General features: G+C 48.0%; 1 protein-coding gene across 2 annotated transcripts in view; it reads left to right on the top strand.

The window, feature by feature from the left end:
- The window catches only part of ATP6V0D1 (ATPase H+ transporting V0 subunit d1), a 34,463-nt gene extending 13,637 nt beyond the window's left edge, over positions 1 to 20,826 (top strand). Inside the window, exons 3-8 of one of the 2 annotated variants that reach the window (XM_066327711.1) lie at positions 10,285 to 10,463; positions 13,417 to 13,496; positions 17,309 to 17,386; positions 17,956 to 18,132; positions 18,865 to 18,942; positions 19,466 to 20,826. In XM_066327711.1, coding sequence (XP_066183808.1) covers positions 10,285 to 10,463; positions 13,417 to 13,496; positions 17,309 to 17,386; positions 17,956 to 18,132; positions 18,865 to 18,942; positions 19,466 to 19,627 — 754 coding nt within the window. In that variant the 3' untranslated portion in view covers positions 19,628 to 20,826. The remainder of the gene's footprint in view (positions 1 to 10,284; positions 10,464 to 13,416; positions 13,497 to 17,308; positions 17,387 to 17,955; positions 18,133 to 18,864; positions 18,943 to 19,465) is intronic. The other variant, XM_066327712.1, reaches the window with a different exon arrangement.
- Positions 20,827 to 21,123: the final 297 nt, after the last annotated feature.

The following is a 21,123-nucleotide window of genomic DNA, read 5'->3' as shown; positions in this document are numbered from 1 at the left end:
GGTGGTCAGAAGAAGAAATTGTATTCAACTGGATGTATCTGTGTGCTAATAGTATACAGGCTGAAGTGAAATAAAAAATAGTAGAAACATGTGGAAAGTTTGAGCAGGGCTGGCTTGTGCAGGAGGAAAGCTTGAGTTCACGGAGACCTCTTTTGAGTTGTAAACAGAGATTTTTAACATTGAGTGGGATTGTAGGAGGTGTGTCTGGCTCAAATTGGAAGGAAATGCTTTGTAGCATGTCCAGTTCAGCTTAGAAACTCACTGCTGCTCGGATGTCTTTGTATGTACTTACCTTTTTGGCCTTCTTAGGAGTCCTGGATAATAACGTGTAAGAACGGGGCCTGTTAACACTCAGTGATAGTGCCCAGTCTGTGTGTGGCTGATGCCAGGAGGTGGATCAAGCATTTAAAAAACAGTTAAGCTTTCTGTTCATGAATGTCCTGCTGAACCTTTGAGGTGATTTTGAGCGGATCATCGGGTGGCTGTTGTGCTTGTTTTTTGAGGCTGCTGCAATCTGACCCAGGACACATTGCTGAGATCTGGGGAGATGTCTAACTGTGGGAGCAGCACCAACTTGCCAGGGGCCATGCCGTTTGTCCCAGTTGGAATGATACCATGTCATTTCACTTGCCTCTTAGAAGCAGCCCCTGCAATGTGCGAGGCCAGGGAAAGGAGAAGCAGCAGCAGGGGCAGTGCAGGGTCTCTGGAGCAGAGGGTGTGTGTTCCATGCCCGGCTCCGGGGAGGGGAGGCCGCGCTGTCGGTCGCTTGCCAGAAGGTGGCACTCCAGCCCCGTGCTGCCTGTCCCCAGGTGCACAGAGAGCGTGAAGATGGTCACCTGGGGAGGTGGGCAGGAGTTAGCTTCTATCCTGACTGTAGGAGAAAGGACAGTGTTTAAAAGCTTGTGAGCAAAACTCACCCCAGAACGCGGCTAGGCAGCAACCCCACAAAGTAAGGTCTTTGTTCCCCAATCACTTGCTGACACTGATTTTTTTTCTTTTTTTTTTTTTATGTTCTTGGTTTTTGGGGGTATTTTTTTTGTTGTTGTTTTTTCTTTTTTTTTTTTTTTTGGTCCTGTTGTGCTCCTCTCCTGGCACCGCGCTGACTCTTTCCTGGCTCTGGTTCTCTCCAGGAACTCTTCTGTGGCAAGTGTTGTGTTCTTAGTACCAAAATAAGGGAAATCAGCCAACTTCCTCAATTTGTTTTTTCAAGTAGTGGCTGTAGCTGGCAGCCTCTGCCACTGCAAGCAGAAAGCTCGACTTGCTGAGCCTGCTGCAGTCTCCATAACACACCTGCTAGCTCTGCATCTTGCCACACAGCTCCCTGCTGGAAGTCTGCTGGTCTTTCAGCCAGCCTGGTAGGTTCTGAGTGATAGGCACAAATTGTCTGTTAACATCTCTGCTCCAACACAAACAATGGACTGTTTGGCTGAGGGAATGCAGTGATGTTCTGTAGGGCAGCAACAAACAGGTATTAAGTGTTCTTGAAACAGCAAAAGCCACTTCCTGAATTCAACAAGCGCATATTGACTTGTGGGATGGAAGTGGGTTTTAGGTTCTTCTTAGTGATGTGCTGCCTTGCCTTTCTGTACAAGCTTTGTTCTTTGTGTTAGCCTGACACGGTGCCATGGCCTGTCTCTCCTTCCTTCCAGTGTTCATGTATATGGTTTAGATAGGAGCAACATTATGATAAAGAATCCTGACTCCAGCCTGATGAGATTGTCAGCTTTAGCATTTTTCCAGTGGAAGGGAAAAGGGTTTAGTGGGTTTTGGGGGTTGGTTTGTTTGTTTTTTGTTGTGTAGTGTTTTTTTGTTTGGGGTTTGGTTTGTTTTTTGTTTTCCCTCCCCCTTTCTATGGCACAGTCTCTTTCCTGCTCTGGGAAGTCTGGCTTTGCAGCAACCAGTGTCAGGGCCCTGGCAGCTTTTGGGCCCTTTGAACTCTCGGAGCAAACTGATGGACAGAGAAGGGTTTGGTCATGTCTTCTGTGGGGGAGCTGCTGGTAACTGTGGGTGCTGAATGTGCTGTGGGAGTGAGGGCTAGCTGGGTCTAAATACATCTCCCAAATCTGTGATCAAGCCTGTCGTTAGAGGACAGACTAGGTCATCTTTTTTCTTTATCTAACCAGCCTGCAGGGGCTGGGAACCAGGTTCTTTTTCTGCCTAGAGGATGCAGCTGGGAACTTGGCTTTCAGTATGTTTTTGTGGTCACAAGATGTGTTTTTGATGAGGCTGCATGTATGTACCTTTTCCCCTTGTGTGTGCCTTTTCTTAACTGAGACTTCCCTCTGTTACCTTCTCCCTGACCCAGTCCTGCTCTGCCTCTCCCTTGTGCTGGATAAATCTAGTTTCTGCTGCACAACTTTGAGTTCAGTTCTAATTTTGCAGCAGTGGTTTTTCTGGAGCCAAATTGTTTCAATTGCTACTTAAGCTGAAGAGCGCTAATCCTCTTCTCTGGAGTAGGAAGTTGCCTGTCTTCATTCTAAAAGTACTGGAGTGTGCATCCTGGTATAACTGTGGAGGTCACAAAATATGACTGCATCCTTTTGAAATCTTTTCCTGCAAAAGGAAAAATATCCTCCAAAATGCTTTACGTTAGGTAGTTCATTGGGACAAGTCCAGCAATCTGGAGGATCTTTCCTACTGCTGCTGCATTTAAAATCACACTATACTATTTCAGTCAGGTTCCTTGGTGGCACTGGGGTTAGGAAGCAAAAATTACCGTAGTGGCTGGAGATTCTGCAGTAAAAGGTTTAAGAGCCTTTTCTGGCAGAGATTGTTTTGGCAGAGCAGCACAGATTTCTGACAAACAGCTTCCCTGTTTGCAGAGAGTGCAAAGTTGAACTGATAAGCCAAGTTCTTGGCGGGATTATGCAATATTCAAAATAAGAGGGCATGTAGCTAATGGTCTGGAAATGATCAGAGACTTGTGTCCTCTGGATGGTGGCACTAGAGCTGCGTCTGTTCACCTGCATTCCCGAAGGATGCTGATCTCATACTGGTTTCCCAGAGCCTATGTCTGTGATGATGGACTGGGTTTCATGGTGGTGGCTGTGGGAGTCATGGTGTGACTGCAGGTGCCCTCATTGGAAAGGGAATCTTAAAAAGGTGTGTCTCACTGTATGTTACATTAAAAGGATGTTTTCTTTCCCAATGCCTGAAAAATATTTCATTTGGCCAGTGGATTTGAATGAGAACAACCTAATTGTTCTCATATGAAGCAGCAGTTCTTCACAGTGTGTTAACACGGTGCCTGGCAAACAGTGAGCTGTGGTAGTGATCAGAAAAGCTAACAAAATGTTACTGGTGGCAGTAAAGATGCAGCAAATAGCGAGTGATGAGCTCCAGATGCCAGCCTGTGTGTCACTAAGGTAAGTCTTCTCTGAAACTCTTCAGGATCTGAGAAGGGGCTCTGGCATGCAGGCTCTGGGGGATTAGGTGAGTGTGCACTCACTAAGCAGATCCTGTTCACATGTAACATGCTTCACTCCTGGACTGAAACCATTCCCAAGGTCTTTCATGCTTGACCTTAGCAGCTTTTATTTTCCTTTTATGTTTTTGTTGATTTGCTTCACTCAACACTCTAGACTGGCAAGTTCAGTCCAGGAAAGGTCTGGAGGCCAAGGGCACTGCTTCTGAAGGCTTCCTGGGGGCATCTTGGGTCCTAGTCCCCTCTCCCAGGTCCATTCTGTAAGCTAATTTGAAGTCTAGCAAATCCTTGTGTAGAGCTTTGCACAATATTCAGAGGCTGAGCTACATCTTGTGTCTACCTCATACTATTTACTGCATGTCAAATGGGATGATGATTTTTTTTGTCTTCTGCTGGCAGTGGGTCTACATGCACAGGGACATTCTGCACATTAACTGGGTCCAGACCACACATTCACTGAGAAGTAGGTAAACTCATTCAGGTTTCTCAGCTACTAGAGGCAGTTTGGGGATAATGTGAACAATGCAGCAATTCCTCTTATTTTATGTCCATGAGATGTTTTGGGGTTTGTGCTCTACAGGTAAGATAGGAAAAATTTTATGCAAGTTTGGCTTCTGCAGCTGGTCCCTGTGAAAGCAGCATGATTACATGTTTTTGGTCAATATTTAAAATTTCATTAGGGCTCAAGTCTGCTCAACGTGGTGCAGAGTGCCAGGGCTCAGCTTTGCATATTAGCCTCGTGTTTCTCAAGCTTTGAGGCATCAAGTTTAGGTAACCAGAGATTCTTGCACCAGGCAGTAAGGTGTTCAAAACATTCCCTGGTGTTTCAAGGGGTTTTTACACATCAGGAACACTGAGTCAAAATCATAAAGCCTTAAAATAAAAAGCTACTTCTTGTAGCTTTTTTCTCGTTAGTCTTTAGTGCAGCTAACACTGTATCACTGCATGTAAGTTAACAGAAGATACCAGTGGAAAACTGAGGTCAGTATCCCAAGAGACCTAGACTAGAGGATGGTAAAAATCATGTGGAGATTCAGCTAAATATAGATTAATGCTGAGAACATTCCTGGATACTTGGTTTTGAAAGGCTGCCACAGCCTCTGTAGTACTGTGAAGTTTTAACTCTGCTCTCAAATGGTCTTGTTGATCTAAGTTTAGCAGAGCACCCACTTAATGGCTGAGTGCCCTTGGTTTGTGGTGGCAACCATGAAATTCTCAGCTTTCCCTTTGGCAGGTCCACGAATGTGGCACTTAGGTGTGGCTTGTATTGGTGTGCCTCTGGGAAGGACAGTGTGCAAAGATAGGAAGAGACCAGCAAGGACACTTTGAGCAGAGACCCTCATACCCTGTGTCTGCTCTTGCTGTTCCCTGGGCTGTCTGAGCTTCAGCTGCAGATGAGAGGTGGACCTGCTGCTGGTCTGACATGATCTAATATGAGCTGAAAAACTGATTAAAGGATTTGACTCTGCTAATATCCATTGTCTATTACTCAAACAAGTCTCAGTGAGGCACTGAGATCTTCCTGATGTGCAACATTCCTCTCCTTTCCAGATCAGGACATCTGTGCAGTTATTTACTAATGATCTTAAGCCAACCCCGCAGATACAAACATCTCAGCTGTTGGCACTATTCTTAGTGTCAGCCACTGCTCTTTTGGGCTTTGAAGTCTGTGTGTTGCTTTCCCCTGTGGCTGCTTAACATTTGGAGCTTGAGAGAGGTGTGACAAGTGTCTCTGTGCACCAGCACAGTATCCAGTGGGATATAGATGAATCTGTGTATTTATGCACAAACCCAAGGAAGTAGTGGTACAACCAGCCTGAAACTTTTTTCCCTAAGTTACTTCTCCCAACATCCCCCTGAGTATATGAATTGAATGAGCTACAAGAAGGAAGCACTAGATGCTAAAGTGACTATAGTCAAAACAACTTCATTATCTTTTAAAGCTGTCTCTAGAATTCTTGCCAAGTTCAGAGCACTGCTCTGATCCCACTGGAAATTTCCCTTTATCATCCCAAAATAAATACATGCCTCTATAGTAATCTGAGTAACTGCCCAATGCAGTCACATAGGAACTTTGGCCTTGCTCACAGTAGTCTGAGTTAACGTCTAATGCTGGTTTTGGAAAGCATTAAAGCTGCCTGAGCAAGGCAATTTCTTAACCCATCCCGACAAAACCCCAGCTATGCACCTCTGCATTGGCCCACTGCTATCTGTTGGCTGTGACATGGAGGGCTGTCCTCATGATCCCTTGCAGAGCAGCGGTTAAGCTGCAGTTTTGGCTCTGCTTTTGGAGGATCCCTGAGAATCTCAGGTCATGCAATGTTCCATCATTATTCATGCTTTGTGACCACTAGCAGTACTGTTAACGGTTTTTTTAGTATCCTGGAACAGAAAGCAATAAAAGACCAACCTATCTGCTGTAGGACAATAACTCTTTATGATTAGATTAGATTAGTAAGTGGGGGAGGGAGAAGCTGTAACTGTTCTGGGGTCATTGCCTTGCAGGGCTGTGCCTGAGTGCCTCGAGGCCAAGTTGTGAATACCCTGTGTGATGAGTGTTCATGCATTTCCATGTGCTCCCCTGCTAAAACAGCCTTTCTAAATATTCAGAGGGCCACTGCAGTCTTTCTTGCATATCTCATTTATCGGTGTCTGTACTTAAGTAATGCCAGAAGGAGGAAACATGCATTGTCCAAGTATTTGTGTATGGCTTTTGAGCTTCTGCTCCACTCCTGCTTGATTCTGCTCCATAGCTACCCATGGGTGACTATGTCAGGATTTAGCGTCTGGGGGCTGGCTCTCTCCTCTTCTCTGAGGCATCTCTGCTGTGTCTGCCTGAGACCATACCTCCCAAAACTAGCAGTGAGAATGAACTCTGGCCTGCTGCTGCTGGAAGGAAGGTTTCCCCCACCAGCCCCCCTCTTTTGGCCTCTCTAGGCATATCCTAGCCTGACTTTGTTCTTGTTATCTGAGTGTCACCCAATGCATATTCTGCCGTGGGAGTTGCTGGAGGAGCAAAGATAGTGGCTCCAGTTGTCTCGGACTTTAGGAAGCTGTAAATCATCATCTCTTCCCTGTTCTGGATGATGCTGAGGATATTTGTATGTTTGCTGACTCTTTTCTGTTCTTTAATAAAAAATTATACTCTCCTGTGAGATGTTATGGACACTTCTCAGTATTGACTAAAGTTGTGTTTCTGTGAATGTGAATTGCTGGAATATACCACACCTTTGTTCAGTGGGTGACAGGAAGAGTTACACCTGCTGTAACTGTGCATGTCAAACTCTGGCTGATTTTGTGCCCATGTCCCTGGGTGAGCAGAAAGCAGCTCAAAGCAGAAGTGTAAAAGAGAGTTTTGCTATGAGGAGACCATCCAAGTGGGCTGAAGTAAGACTTCATGGTGTTGCAAGTGACAAACTACTTCTATTTTCTCATGTGTCCCAGAACCCGGTCCTCTTACTAGCTGCACTGAGAGCTAGTGAAGTTAAAATGCTCTTGGAGGAGTCTGAGCAGGCATTAGCCGTGAGAGATGAAACATTTGAAGCTGGTCAGAACCTTTTAGGAGATGAGGAAGATGACAACAGAGGTTGCTCTATTACACAAGTGGTTAGAGGTCCTTGGAAACACTGCTGCCACTGTACTTAATCTATTTCTTTGGGCCTGGGAGAAAACGCCAGCATCGCCAGGACCTCTGCTGTGGTCTTGGGACAGCTTTGCTGATGGAGGCAGATGAAGCCTTGTTGAAACCTGATACAACAACGTGACTGTTGCCCCTTCCACAGATGAGGCTTTTCCGGCTGCCCTGGCACTGGAAGACTTGCCTTATAGCCATGAGTGGCTAAGCTGTGACTGGTTTTATTGGGATGAAGTAGGGACTGAATGTGAATAAGGATGGTCTGGTCTTGCTTAGAGCAAGTGGAACTGTCGTGAAGGATTAGGTAGTGCTGCTGGTATCTGCCTGGCCTTGACAGGTACAAGAAGACCTTTGTCCTGCTGTTTCTCCCTTGTTGTGAAGGCTTGAAGTGCTGTCAGAAGGGAAATTTGAATGAGAAGTCCCTTTGTGTCTCACGAATATTAACTCTTCCTGCAGGGCTGAATCGTTTGATAGCAAGATTAAAGGAGGTTGAAGTAATCTTTAAAACAGTTGATGCCTCCTTGGCATTTGGGCTGTAGACCATGCATGTCCCAGACCTCCCTGAAGGATGAGGAAACAGTCAAGTTAAGGGGTATAAATTAAACAAGGAGGGCCATGCTTTGCTCTCTGGCACTGGAAGCCAGCTGGGTTGTCTTTCCTGAGACCATCAGTCTGAAAGCAGGAGCTTCTATGTGTGAAGAGAGACAGAGTTTGGCAGCTCTCCTGAAACCTGGCTTTAGCTTTTGTGCTGAGCTGGACTGGGAAGGCATGAATGAGCTTGGTGGGACTCCAGTAAGCTGCTCTGAAGACCTGAGAGCAGTAGGGCTCCAGACATTTCTCCTCAGTTCCTTTTTTGTACAGTTGACCTTGGCCAGGCTCCTTGCAAGTATCTTGTGGAGAGTGGTATCTGTAGTAAAGTGGGGATAGGAGGGAGGTGTGCTGACATACATGACTGTATTTCCTTACCTATTCCTTCACTGTAGGCTGAGTTAAAGTAACAAATTTGGTCTCATTGTATATTGTCCCCTTGCTTTGTTGAGAGCACTGCTGCCTATGGTCTTTCCTTAGAGCTACTGTGTTGCGCTAAGGAAACTTGCATGTTGAGGGCAGATGGTGGAGCTGGGAAAAGATCTTCTGTATCCTTGTTCTGGCGCACCTCATGGAGAAGCATCTGTGTTAGGGTGCAGATGCTTTTATTTACCAGGAATCAGCTGCTTACTGCAGGGGACTTACCTCAGTTCTCATAAACAGGCCCTTCTTGCTGTCCTGGAGATTGCAGTCATCTCCATGGTGAGAGCTGCACAAACAGGAGGGAAGATAATGACCTTGTGGATTAAAGGGCAAAAGGAGGTTTCCTAGTCCGTAAAGCTTGTGCTGATTGCCCTGGTTCTAGATTGAACCAGGAAAGGTAGGCTGCAAAAACAGAACGGTGCTCTGCACAAATCACAGGGCCAAGGGGTGCATTACTCAGCCTTGCAGTGTGGAGGAAAAAAAGCAGCACCTGTTTGAGGAACTAAGGTGTGGATTTGATTTGTTCATGAACATGCCCTTTGAGCATATTTGAGAGGCAGTAAGCCCATCTAATAAAAACTAGCAAAATCTGCCTTTAACTGGTTCTGCTTACCTGCCTTTGATGTGGTTAAAGGGAAGCAGGGCTGCACTGTGCTCTTTGTTAGCTTGGAAATACAAAGACCAGCAGCATCCCAATGTGTCTGGCAAATATCACCACGCCTGTCTTCACCTCTGTCCCAGAGTGCTGGCCTTAAGTTCCCTTTCTTCAGTACTCAAGTACCTGTGGGAAGCCTGACTCTCAGCAGAGCTTCAACTCCAGATGTGCATAGCTCCTTCTGCCATTCTAGTTCAGGCCTGATCTCATTTGTTTTGAACAAATGAGGTCTTTTCCATCATCTGACATCTTAGAGTTCTAGCAGTGAGATCAAGGGAGTGTAAAATGCCACATTACCTGCTCTTCAGCATCTGTGCCTCCCTGTGCTGCTGAGGGATATGTGCAAAGGCAACTTTTGCTGACTAAAAAAATGCCTCATCTCATATGATGTTTTTCAGGTTCTCAGCTTGGTTGGCTTGTGGCTTAGCTGGTGGTAAATTGCCTAGAGTATCACTGCTGTTCTTGCTGGGGACACGTGGTATTTATGTTATGCCTTGATCCCCTGCTTGGACCTTCTACTTGGAGAAGGCTACCAGTGTTTCATGTGTCCCCAGTCTTTAGGCCAGCTGTGTCTCTCTTCTCTGGCTGGACTGGGAGTACTGGAAAGAGCACTGGGAGGTGTTCTTTCTCTTCTGCTCAGTGGAGGCCTCACCTGCCATGCTATGCCCAGTTCTGGACTCCTGAGTGCAGGATAAAAATGCACATACTAGAGAGAAGGGGCCCAAAGGGCTTGTGTTGGTGGAACTTATGCCAGGTGCTGTGATTCCAGATTGAATGTCCCATTGCTGCAGTGCCAAAGACTGAATATACTAATCCTGAACAACATAAGTGGAGAACTTAGTTTGGAGCATCATAACTTGGGCTAATGCGAACAAGTTGGTAGCTTTTGGTGTAGAGGTGTGATAAACCTTGTATGTAGTTTCGTGAGGGTGTGAGTGAAGGTTGTGCCAAAGCTTCCAGTCCTGTTGTTTTTGGAATGGAGTGAGGCAGCAGAAATGTGACCCTTCCTCCTTTCACTTGGCAAGATGGAGCAGTGTTGCTGGCACTGAAACTGGAGCCAGGCTCCTCTTGGAGGTGTTTGGGGTTAGAATGAGAGACAGTAGACAAATGACCACAGGGGAACGTTAGGAAAAGCCTTTTCATTGGGAGTGTGGTTGGATGCTGAAGCAGAGCCCCGGGGAGGTTGTGAGATGTCCTTGCAAGTAATTCAAAGTTCATATGAACATTCAGAAGTCTTTTTGGGTGAGCAGCTAGAGCTGGCCGTGCTTGGAGCAGGGTATGCAGCCAGAGACCTCCAGAAGTCAGTTCCAGTCTAATGCTCTTCAGTGGTAGGTGGTGCCCAGATGGTGTGGTTCAGCTGTGGCGTAAATCCCACCCTGGGATTATGCCTGACTGCCTTTTCCTAGGCTGGCATGATAAACATATGCTAAGGAGGTGCCTTAGTACTTCTTTGTGGGAAGCATACATCTTTCTGTAGATGTTCAGAAGGAGATGATCTGTGCCTGTTGCTGGGTTTCATATTATGTATATTGTTTCAGTCTTCCTCTTTCACTCCTCCAGGTACAGCTACATGATTGACAATGTCATTCTGCTGATCACTGGGACTCTGCACCAGCGTTCCATCTCCGAACTGGTGCCCAAGTGCCATCCTCTGGGAAGTTTCGAGCAGATGGAAGCAGTGAACATTGCTCAGACACCTGCAGAGCTCTACAATGCAATCTTGGTGGACACTCCCCTGGGTGAGTGGAGCTGTTCAAAATACCTCTCAGCTGTGTGTGGTGGAACAGATGTCCCTTTCTCCCCCAGTCTAACTATCTCCAGCTAAGCCTGAGTTGTGCTCCAGGAGGACAAAGTGGTGGGTAATGCACAGCTGTGGCTGTACTGCCCGTGGTGGCTGGGCTTGAGTTCAGCTTTATGCCCATCCTATGCCATCTTTTTCTCAGGAGGACCAGCTAGCTCTCTGTACTCTTCAATCAGTGTCCAGGCCAGCACAGTGGTAGTACAGACTGCTGGACAGTTTGGTTTTTATGAGCCAGGCCTTGAGTCTCCTTAGTGAAGGGCTGTTGAGTCTTCTGCTGGAATGAATCACTTGATTTCCAGCACTTTTAGTTTGACTATTGGGTAATTTCTTGTATGCAGTTTTTATAGATAATTATGGAGATCTGCACATGCCCAGTCTTGTTCTGAGACTACTAAAATTAGCGCTAGTTAAATAGAAGCCCTTTATGTAAACAAAAAACAAACCCAAACAACCACAGCAAAACAAATCTCCAAAAGCCTTTTAAAACTCATTGTATAGCAGCATCCTGGACTGAGGTATGTTGCCTCAGGGCTACAGGCTTGTTCAGGAGGCACAAAATGCTAAACCCAAGTGTCTTACGAAGAGCTAGTCAGACAGATCTGTTCTTTAAAGAAAAAAGGTGTAGGAAGTGGTTCTGGAGAAAATATGGAAGTCTTTGCAGTAGTAGGGGAGGTAGTCACAGGTGACTTGCTAGTTTAGCATCTGTGGGCAAAAACGTAATGAGATATGCCTGAGTCAGTGATTAGTCATTCTTTTGGGGTTGCTAGAAAGAACAAAACACTCTAAGTCATCATACTGTCTTTGATAGAAATAGTTGGGTTTGGAATTGAAAGTGCTTTTGTAAATGCTCTATGTAATAATGGGGCAAATGAAGTAGTTGTCATGGAAAAGTGACTTGTGCCCAGTAAAGAAGGGGAGAATGTGCCTCAAGAGATCTGGGTTGCAAAGGCAGGGCAACAACACAGCAGGAGAACTGAGGCTCTGCATGACTTGAGCCCACTGTAAGGATGATGTGTGGGAAGAAAATCCTCCTCACAAGTAAGTGGGAACCTTCCCATTTTGGCAAGGAGGTAGAACAGAATATTTCAGAGATGTTATCTCTCAGAAACCTTAAAGATTCCAGCAGAATATGGATTGAAAATGCCCCGTGTCAGTGTTGAGGTGCTTCTGGACAGCATGGCTGGCAATTGAGGGTCTTGCCTCTTGCGTTCATGTACTTGTACATGAGTTGTTTTTGCCTGCTTCAGCCCTGCCTGGGCTGGCTGCTCCAGACCTTTGCCCTGGCCATGCCCTTGGGGCTGTGTACCAAGCAGTGTGGCATTTCTTCAGCAGGGAACATGGGGAGTAGCTGTGTTGCCTAAACAAGCAGGCATGCAGGCTTCAGTTGTTTAACTTGCACTCTTTCCAGTGACCACACGCAAAGGAACAGCAGCTCTATCTTCTAAAAGGACTTGAGGAGCTACGTGGCTTGGTGGGAATGCCTAACCCCAAATGGCTTTCATAGGTTAACAGGGCAAAGTGAGACTTGCTGTAAGCCTAATTTGGGATATCGGAGGGCCAAGAATTGAAATAGCAGTGTACTCATTCCTCAGCTGCTCTGAAGTAGCCACTGCTTAGCTATCCAGGCTGGCCAGCGCATCCTGCAGTAAAAACCAGTCCTGGCACACTCTGTTTGCATTTTTGTTAACCATCAGGAGCAGCTTTCCCTTGGCCACGTGGCATTGTGCTCTGGTGCTGCAAAGAAACTTCTGGGGAGGTTAACCTCTGTTCAGGACCCTCCAGACCCACACTGTGGCTGCTGTCCTTCCAGGCAGCTCATGCTATAAAAAGTGGTGCAGGCCAGAGGTGTGAGCCTGCATTGCAGCTGGTTTGTTGCCCAGAGCAGAGCACTGGTCAGTTCTCAGCATGACTGTGGTGTCTGTTATGCACAGCTGCACCGTGTAAGTTGAGACAGATCAGATTTCTCTTTGTAGCAAATTCAGCGAAGTTGGTTACTGAGTGAGAGTTGGAGTCAGGAAGTCCTGTCAGTGGGTTTTATTGTACCACTTGTTTGCTGGCAAGAACACAGCAGCAGCATTACACTACACTGTAGATGTACAAGACTCATCTGTATCTGCAGCTTGCAGCACTTGTTTGGTCTGAAATCTGTGTTCTTTAAGTGGCAATAACTTCTCCAACTCCTTCCCAGAGGTACTCTGGCAAAGTATGTAGGGCTGAGCATCCTACCGAGTCCTACTAATTTATTCTGTCTCCTGTTACTAACTTTCAGCTAGAGATATAAAAACCCTTGGAAGAAGTGCAAAATGAGACTGGTAGACTTGACCGGGAGAAACAATTCCTGGCTCCAGTCATGACCAGTGTCATGGGCTATATGAGCTGTGGCATCACCATGCCTTCTTGATCCCTAAGATATTGTAGAAGGAGGGAGAAGCATCAGCTCATTGTATCTCACTAGCTGCTGTCTCACAGGTGCTTAAGCATGCTTGCTATGCTGTAGTAGGCAGTTCAAAGCTACCTTGTCACCTCCAAGTGCCTGCATCTGGGAACAGTTTGGGGATTGCTTATTTTTAAATACAGGCTTCTCTATCACTAATACTGGGGGCTAGAGCTGAGAATTTCTGGTGGGAATAGGCTTTTAACAAAACCATAGGACTAAGGGGTGAAGAAAGATTTTCATATGAGAAACCCAAAAATTATTATGGCCTAAGGAGCCATGGTGGAGTCTGAGGTTTTGAGTCATGACAATTTGGCTGCTGAAGATAAGGGCCAGGCCTAGGAGGGACAAGCTCAACGCAGGGTGTGCTTCTGCCTGGTATTGTTGAGGAGTCTGGAAAGTGCTGAGCATGGGTCTGGTTAGGGCAATGCTAACTCTGTCTCTGGCTCTGTTTCAGCTGCTTTCTTCCAAGACTGCATATCTGAACAGGACCTGGATGAAATGAATATCGAAATAATTCGAAACACCCTTTATAAGGTAAATGAGTCACAGAATCACAGAATGGGTTAGGTTGGAAAGGTCCACAGTGGCTCATCTGATTCAACCTCCCTGCTCAAGCACAGGATTGTGTCCAGATGGTTCTGGAGTATCTCCAGTGAGGGAGGCTCCACACCCTCTCCGGGCAAACAATTCCGGTGGATGGTCACTCACACAGTAAAAAAGTTCTTCCTCATATTTAGGTGGAACTTCCTGTGCATCAATTTCTGCCTGTTGCCTCTTGTCCTGGTGCTTGAGTCTCTGAGAAAGGAAGGAGATGTAAACTTCCCTATTTATTCCTGCGATGGTGATTAAACACGGCCAAAACCAAGTTCTATCCATTGGAAAGTAAAGACAGCACTCCTGGAGGGGCCTGACATCCGATCACCCTGCTCTGCTGAGTCAGGGCACCAGAGCTAGGCAGAGAGGAGGACTTTCTTGGAGCTGTTAAGAGTCTGTGCAACAGATTTTGCAGAGGTTGTGTTTTTGAATTTACTCATGCCCCAGGCAGGCAGGAGAAATCTGCTCTGTCACCACACAGGTTCAGAGGCGTAGTTAACTGAATTCACAGTGACTAATCTTAAACTTGTTTGAAGGACTCCCTCCCATTGACTTTGTTCCCTGTCATGAGCCCTTCCCAAAGACCTTCCAACTGTCAGCTCAAGACTGCTGTGGTTGGGGTTAGATGTTCTTGGTAGAGCAGTGTGTACAAGGTGCAAGCTGGAGAGAGTGTTGGCAGAGGGATGTGGAGGGGCTAAGGATCTCCTTGTCCTGAGCTGTCATCTCCTCTGCAGGCCCTGTCTGGTTTTAGCTGGCAGTGTTAAAGCGTGTGTTTATGTGCAGGCTGTGGCTATCGCTCCATCTCAACTCTCTGGATCAGGGGTGGGATGTAGATTTTATCTGTCAATCTTGTTTTGGCTGGTCACAGCCAGCCTGCAGTCGGTGTGACCTCTTCTTCCCAAGGAAGCTGTAGCCTGTTTGGAGAGGCAGAGAGCAGGTCAGGCGTGAAGGGAAGAAGGCAAAGGGAGGGAAAAGGAGCGGTGTGTCAGCAGTCATGCCCAGCTGCCTGTGGCCTCTGGCATGTACTGATCTTTGGTGTGACAGGGAGGGACACGTGTGTGCATAAACACAACAGCCTTGCAGGGCACAGGCCTCGGTCTTTACAAGAAGCAGGAGGGGGAAGGCAGGCACCAGAGTGGGCACAGGGAGAACTGGTTGGGAGGGAGGTGGGTTGTATCCCCTTGGATCCCAGATGCTATATCCTTTCCCATATCCTTTTTAAGGCTCAATACTGCTGTGTAGTCTGCTCTTCTACCCACAAATGGAAATGTAGGTGCCTGTAATGCCTCAGTGTATGCTGGCACTGGTTCTTGCTAAAGAGCAGTCCCTAGGGAATACAGGGGCTCTGTCCGTAACAAATCACAGGGATGAAGGAGTGGAAAAGGTGATTGCTGCTTACACACTCTACTTGAAGCTACCTCTCTCCCTAGGGACTGGAAAATGTATAATACAATGCAAATGAGGGAAATAAAATCAGGTCTGAAATCTGCAGAGAGCTGCTCTGAAAAACACAACAGGTCTGGGACAGATGCCTGCATCCGTGTGGAGTTGGCATGGGAAAGGGAAGTGCTATCTCCCAGACATACTGAAGGTTTTTTTAAGGAATCTGTGAGCATGTTGACAGAAGCTTTGAGCTGGATTTGTAGGAGGAAGGCTATTACAAAGGCTTCTTGTTAGTAGTGAAGGTTCTCAAATGGAAATATTATTAAAATGGGGAAAGAGGTTAAAAATGGTCAGTGCTTAGTGTAGAGTGCAGTCAGCAGCCAAGTCTTGCCATGGAGGTGTGCTGACATTGTTATCTTTAGTGCTGGCTTTCTTATCTTCAGGGCTTACTCCCTTTGTTCCATCTCTTGTTGAAGTGAAGCCAGCTGACTGTTGGCCTTTGCTTGTGACTTTCTTGTAGGAGCCAGTTGAAGGAGCTTTATGACTGGACAATAAAACAAAGCCAGCAAATCAGTGTGGATAAATGTGGAGTGGTGTATGGGAGAGGCCAGGGGGGAACCCTAAGTCTGCTTGTACAGTGAGGGTCTCCTTGTTGCTTCCTACTTCTAAATGGAATCTGGGGTAGTAGTTGACCTAAGCCTTTGTCTCTCTACAAGGTAACATGTTCCTAACAGTAGGAAATAACTATGAGTATCACTCTGCATCCATCTGTAAAGTGTGTTTGACCTGGATACGATCCCATTTCACTCATCTCAGAGTGTGAACAGCAAAACAGGAGATGGGGCTAATGCAGACACATTTAGAGGCTTGGTATGATGACTTCTGTATGGAAAACTACAGAAAAAACTGAGCTAGGATTTCTCAGCTGGCAGAGGAAGGTAGTATCTGCAGCTCACGTTGGAAAAGTCAATGTTGATGGACAGGCCACAGGCCTGTCTTCAGTCTGGCTTTGAGGGCAGATGCAAGCAGGAGGCAGAGGGAGGTGGGAAAGGGAAAGTGAAGGCTCACTGAGGATCACTAAAGGCAAAGACACCCCCGTTCCTGGGGTAAGGGCTTCAGGACACTGGAGTGTTTCTGTCAGCTGCTGTCACTGGAAGGGCACCCAATGCAACTGTTAGTAGACTGTTTCCACATTGTCTGTGGTACTGGATCCCGATTCACTGCTGGATATTTGAGTTCACCTCTATTTGCTTCTAAAGCCTTAGGTTTGTGCATGAGCTCTGATAAGGGCAGAGATAGTGACTGAATCTCTTCTCCATGTTCCCTTTCCTGTCAGCTTCAAATGGCATCCATTATCCATGACCTTATTCCTGTGGTAACTCTGCAGACTGATGCTCTGTGCTCTCCTCCACCTAAGCAATGACAAGTGCTGGAGAGGCTTTCTTTGATGAGTGTTGCTCACCCGGTGCTATTCTCTTGCACTCTGTGGTAACAAATACTTACAGAACACAGTAATCCAGGTGCTTTCCTTGTGCAGGGGCTGAGGGTGTCCAGCCTGTACATTCTTGGTCCATCTTCAGTCCTGGAGTTGTTGTGATAAAGCAGAGATTTGTGGTGTCTCAGCATCCTTTTATTCCGTCCCTTTGAAGTGATTCTGGTTGCAGCTCTCTGCCCGGAAGGTGTTTTATTACTTGATCACTTCTTCTGAGAACATTTTTACTGAATGATACTTTTAGCCATCCACAGCCTTCTTAGGCTCCCCCTGGGAGACACTGTCATCTTCCAGATGGATTACGGAACATCTCCACAAAGGATTACGTTTCCTGGAGGCAGCGTAGCTGTGCCTGGCCGTATGTTTTCTGCAGTGCTCCAGTTGGAATAGAGACAAGTGGCCACAGTGTGAAAAGAGAATTAGAGAGAATGGCTGGTTTCTTTCACAGATGTCCTGTCTCATCTCTTGACTCTGCTTACGCAGCGCTGCTTTCTGAGTGTAGGTCCTGCAGCTATGGTTGTGTGGCTTGGCATGTTTGTGGAGGCCAGAGCAGGGTCAGGAAACCACGTGAGACTTCAGTAAATGAGTTAGGCGACTCAAAGAAGAAAAATAGGCTTTAACCTTGCTGCCTGGGGATCTTGCCCACAGTAAGCTCATGCAGTCACTTGAACAAACCCAACCACAAGCCTTCATGTCTCTGGCTTCTGAGGAAAGCACTGTCCTTGTGTGGGCAAGTTCACATGGGGCCAGAGTGCCTGTGCTGTGTTACAGAGCGTCTGGGAGCCTCCCTGCTTGCCGTCTGTCCTCTGCTGAAGGGCCCTGTGGGGGAGTAGATGACGCTGTGTGGAAGAATGCTCATCTGCTCTCTCTCTCCCAGGCTTATCTGGAGTCCTTCTACAAGTTCTGCAAGACGCTGGGAGGTACCACAGCAGATGCCATGTGCCCAATCCTGGAGGTAGGTCTGGGAACTCCATAGCTGGATCATATTACAGTGAGTCATCACTCCCTACTCAGGCCCAGCTTGTGTGCCAGTTGTTAGGCATTCTCCAGTTAGTGTTGAGCATCCCCATGCCCCCTTGTCCTGCTCATTGGGGGACCAGGGCAACACTACCTGCCTAGGACTTTGGTTCCCCAAGTACTGATACATTTGTTGCCTCTTTGGCAACATCTTCATCCTCTCCCTTGGATAACAAGTAGGAGAGCTACCAGAGCTGTAAGGGTCATAGCCTGTCTCCATGCCAAGGCTTGCTGTGAAACATGCAGGACTCAGGAGCAGTAGGTGAGAGACTCCTTGACTTGGGCAGGATTTGGCTTGTGCCAGGGATGGGGATTTCCTCACCTGAGTGCTCCCTGAGTAGCCTGCCCTGGCTGAGCACTGGAGACCTGTACACATCCCAGCAGCCTCCTTACGCTCCCTCCTCCCCACCCTCCTCCTCTGATGTGGCTGTGTGCAGAGCAGCACTGATATCTCCCAGCCTCTGGTAAAGATACTGCGTCCCAGCATGAGCCACTCTTTTTCTGCAGTTTGAAGCTGACCGGAGGGCCTTCATTATCACCATCAACTCATTTGGTACTGAGCTGTCCAAGGAGGACCGAGCCAAGCTGTTCCCACACTGTGGCAAGCTCTACCCTGAGGGCCTGGCTCAGCTCGCCAGGGCAGATGACTACGAGCAAGTCAAAAACGTTGCTGACTACTACCCTGTGAGTGCTTTGGGGTGAGGGCCATGGGGATTGGTACAAAAACCTGCTCTGGATCAGAGCTTCTTGGAGATCTGGAGGAACTTGTGGCTCGGCAGCCTGGAGAGGGAGGTGCCAGTCTTCTCTGATGCTGTTAGTCCTGTGCTCTGCTTGGCCAAGACTTGGCTTGCCTGAGATGTCGTTGGCTTGTTAGTCATGGCTGTCATTTCAGTGGTGATTGGGAGACAACGTTCCCTGTCCAAGGGTGTGGGATCTGCCCTTACCACCAAACCCTTGAGGTGCTGATGTGGCAGTAGGGACAGGCTGTCCTTGTCTGATTTTGGAATGGAAATGTGTCTTCAGTGAGGAGTGATGTTGCCCCACTCCCTGAGCTCTGGTTCAGTTGAATGTGAGATGCTGATGTGGGAGGACATGTTTGGATTTGTCTGTGTTCAAGCCACTTTGTGTGTGGCTGGGGACCTGTTTGTAGTCAGAGAGCTCAGTGTCCCCTTAGTAAGAAGCCCATGTGTGTGGGCCAGACACTCCAGTCTGTACATGGAGGGGTCTGTACCTGATGCCCCTTTTCCTGTGGCTCAAAGCAATGATACGCCTTTGAGAATTGCTCATTTTGGAAAAGGGGCAGGTTTCTCTGTCCTCTGACTTGACAGAGTGGCTGGAGTATCTGTGACACAGGGGGACCTAAAGTGCTGCTGAGCTTGGGTACAGGATATATGCTCATGTAATGCCTTCCTGCAGGAGTACAAGCTGCTATTTGAAGGGGCTGGCAGCAACCCTGGAGACAAAACCCTTGAAGACCGGTTCTTTGAGCACGAGGTGAGTGAGCCCTGAGATGCTTCTTGATTTGTGTCATTTGCAAAGCTCCAGTTGTCAGGAAGCTGGTCTGCTGCCCTGTCAGCAGTGCTGTGGCTGAACAGGGCTTGGGGGAAGGAGAAGCATGCTTTCCCTCTGCTCCTGCATGAGAATGGGGGCCTGGCATAGTGCTTGGCATGTTTTCTCACCCAGACAGTTTAGAGCATGTGGGGAGGCATGTTTGGGGCTGCTAATGGATGTTTGATCCATCAGTAGCAAAACCAGAGTGTAGTTACATGGAAAATAAGGACTTTCATGGTACCTGAGTTGTATTTCCCCGTTCAAATGCCAGAGCGTATCCTGAGGCATGTGCTGTAGGTTAGAGCTGTCCTGAACACCTAGAGAGATGCAGAACAGGATAACCTGTGCTGAGCCTTCCAGCCTGCTGGGAAGTCAGGAGCCCTTCCAAGCAGCTCCACGCTTGCCTTGACCAACTCCTTTTACCTGAGGTGAACAAATGACATGTCCTCCTCTGGGCTTTCCCCAGGTAAAGCTGAACAAGCTGGCCTTCCTCAACCAATTCCACTTTGGAGTCTTCTACGCCTTCGTGAAGCTGAAGGAGCAGGAGTGCCGCAACATTGTGTGGATTGCAGAGTGCATCGCCCAGCGACACAGGACCAAGATCGACAACTACATTCCCATCTTTTAACTCTGTTCTGCTCCTGTCCAACCCGCCCACCCCTGGAGTCTAGAGGGACCCCTAACTCCCTGAGTTGTCCCTTGCCCATACTCCAGGGATGTACCATCTGTGGAACTGGATCAAATGAGGAAACTGTACAGTTGCTAGTTAAATTATTCACAAGCTGAAGTTTGAGTTGTGTGTACTGTGAGATGGCCAGAGGGACCAGTGGTCCAGGCTTAGCCCTGTGCAGCAGGAGGGCCTCCTGTTGTGTATGCAGTAGTCCCAGTGTTCCTGTACTAATCACTGTGTGTGCTTACACTCATAGAGCAAGCTTGAGCTGTGGAGGGCTGCCTCTGAGGGGGTCCCACTGCTGCAGAGGAACAGGTCAGGTCTGCTCTGGCTGGGGGGCCCTCTGTCAGTGCTCTGCACGTCTCCTACTCAGTGTTGTTCCTGTGAGATGTAGTTAGAATGTGGTTTGTAGTGTAGCTCATGCTGCTGTGCAATCCCTGCATCCCCTTGTAGTGAACCCTGACCTGGGAGAGACCAAGCAACCCTGGCCAGGACTGGAATGGAGCCTGTGGGAATGTGAGGGCAGAGCCAGAGTGCTTGTGGAGCACATTCCTCCCACTCTGGCAGTGTTTGCACTTGTGCAGCCTCCCTGTGTCTGCAGAAGCAGCTCTCATCAGTCTCCCTGCTACCCTGGACTGGGCTCCATAAGCTGGCTGAGCTCCTTCCTCAGAGCTGTGGAGACCCACAGCTTGCAATTTACTGTCACAACCATGCAAGAGCTGGGGCTTCTCTGGGCTCTGCAGATGGTGGTGGACCCCTGCACCCCTGCAGGGTAGACATCCAGACTTCTCCCCTGCAGAGGGTGGGTTGGCACTGCCACGGAGTTGTATGGCACAGCTGGCCAGGGGACAGAGAAGCCTTAGTCACCCTGGTGGGGGCAGGGATGTCCCAGGCCTTGCCCATCTGGGTGGGAGCCAAATCCTGGGCATGGTGTGGCAGGCCTACTGCTCTGTCCTGGCTAGCTCCTATTTGCACTTGAGTTCTGGGAGATGTGCAATGGCAGCAGACAAGCCTTGCCGGAGGGAAATACACTGGATGCTGCTGGGACAAAGGATCAATGGAAAGTGGCTCTGTCCCAGCTTGTGCTGTGGTCACCTCTGCAGTTTGTTTTCCTGTGATCCCCTCCTCTCTACACCAATAAATATCTGCCTACTGCACTGTGTGCTCTCCTGCTTACTTGGGCACCTGCTCCCACAGCCCCAGGTGGAGCCTCCATCAGTCACAGGGCATCTGGTACTTGTAGTGGAACCTGCTGTGGTGTGAGTTGGAACACTTGTTTGTACCACAGGTGTGATGGTACCACCCCATGAGGCTCAGGGTGTGAGCCCAAGCCATGACAACAGTGCCTGGTCTGTGGGTGTAGCTGGCTGCTGAGCCAAGGGGTGCAGCCTTATGGGAATGATCCATAAGGTTAGGGAGCTGCATGGCTTGCCCCAGGTGTGTGGGGCACTGTC

Source organism: Sylvia atricapilla, chromosome 12 (genome assembly GCF_009819655.1).
Source record: "Sylvia atricapilla isolate bSylAtr1 chromosome 12, bSylAtr1.pri, whole genome shotgun sequence".
NCBI lineage: Eukaryota > Metazoa > Chordata > Aves > Passeriformes > Sylviidae > Sylvia > Sylvia atricapilla.
This window is presented reverse-complemented; position numbering and strand designations above follow the sequence as displayed.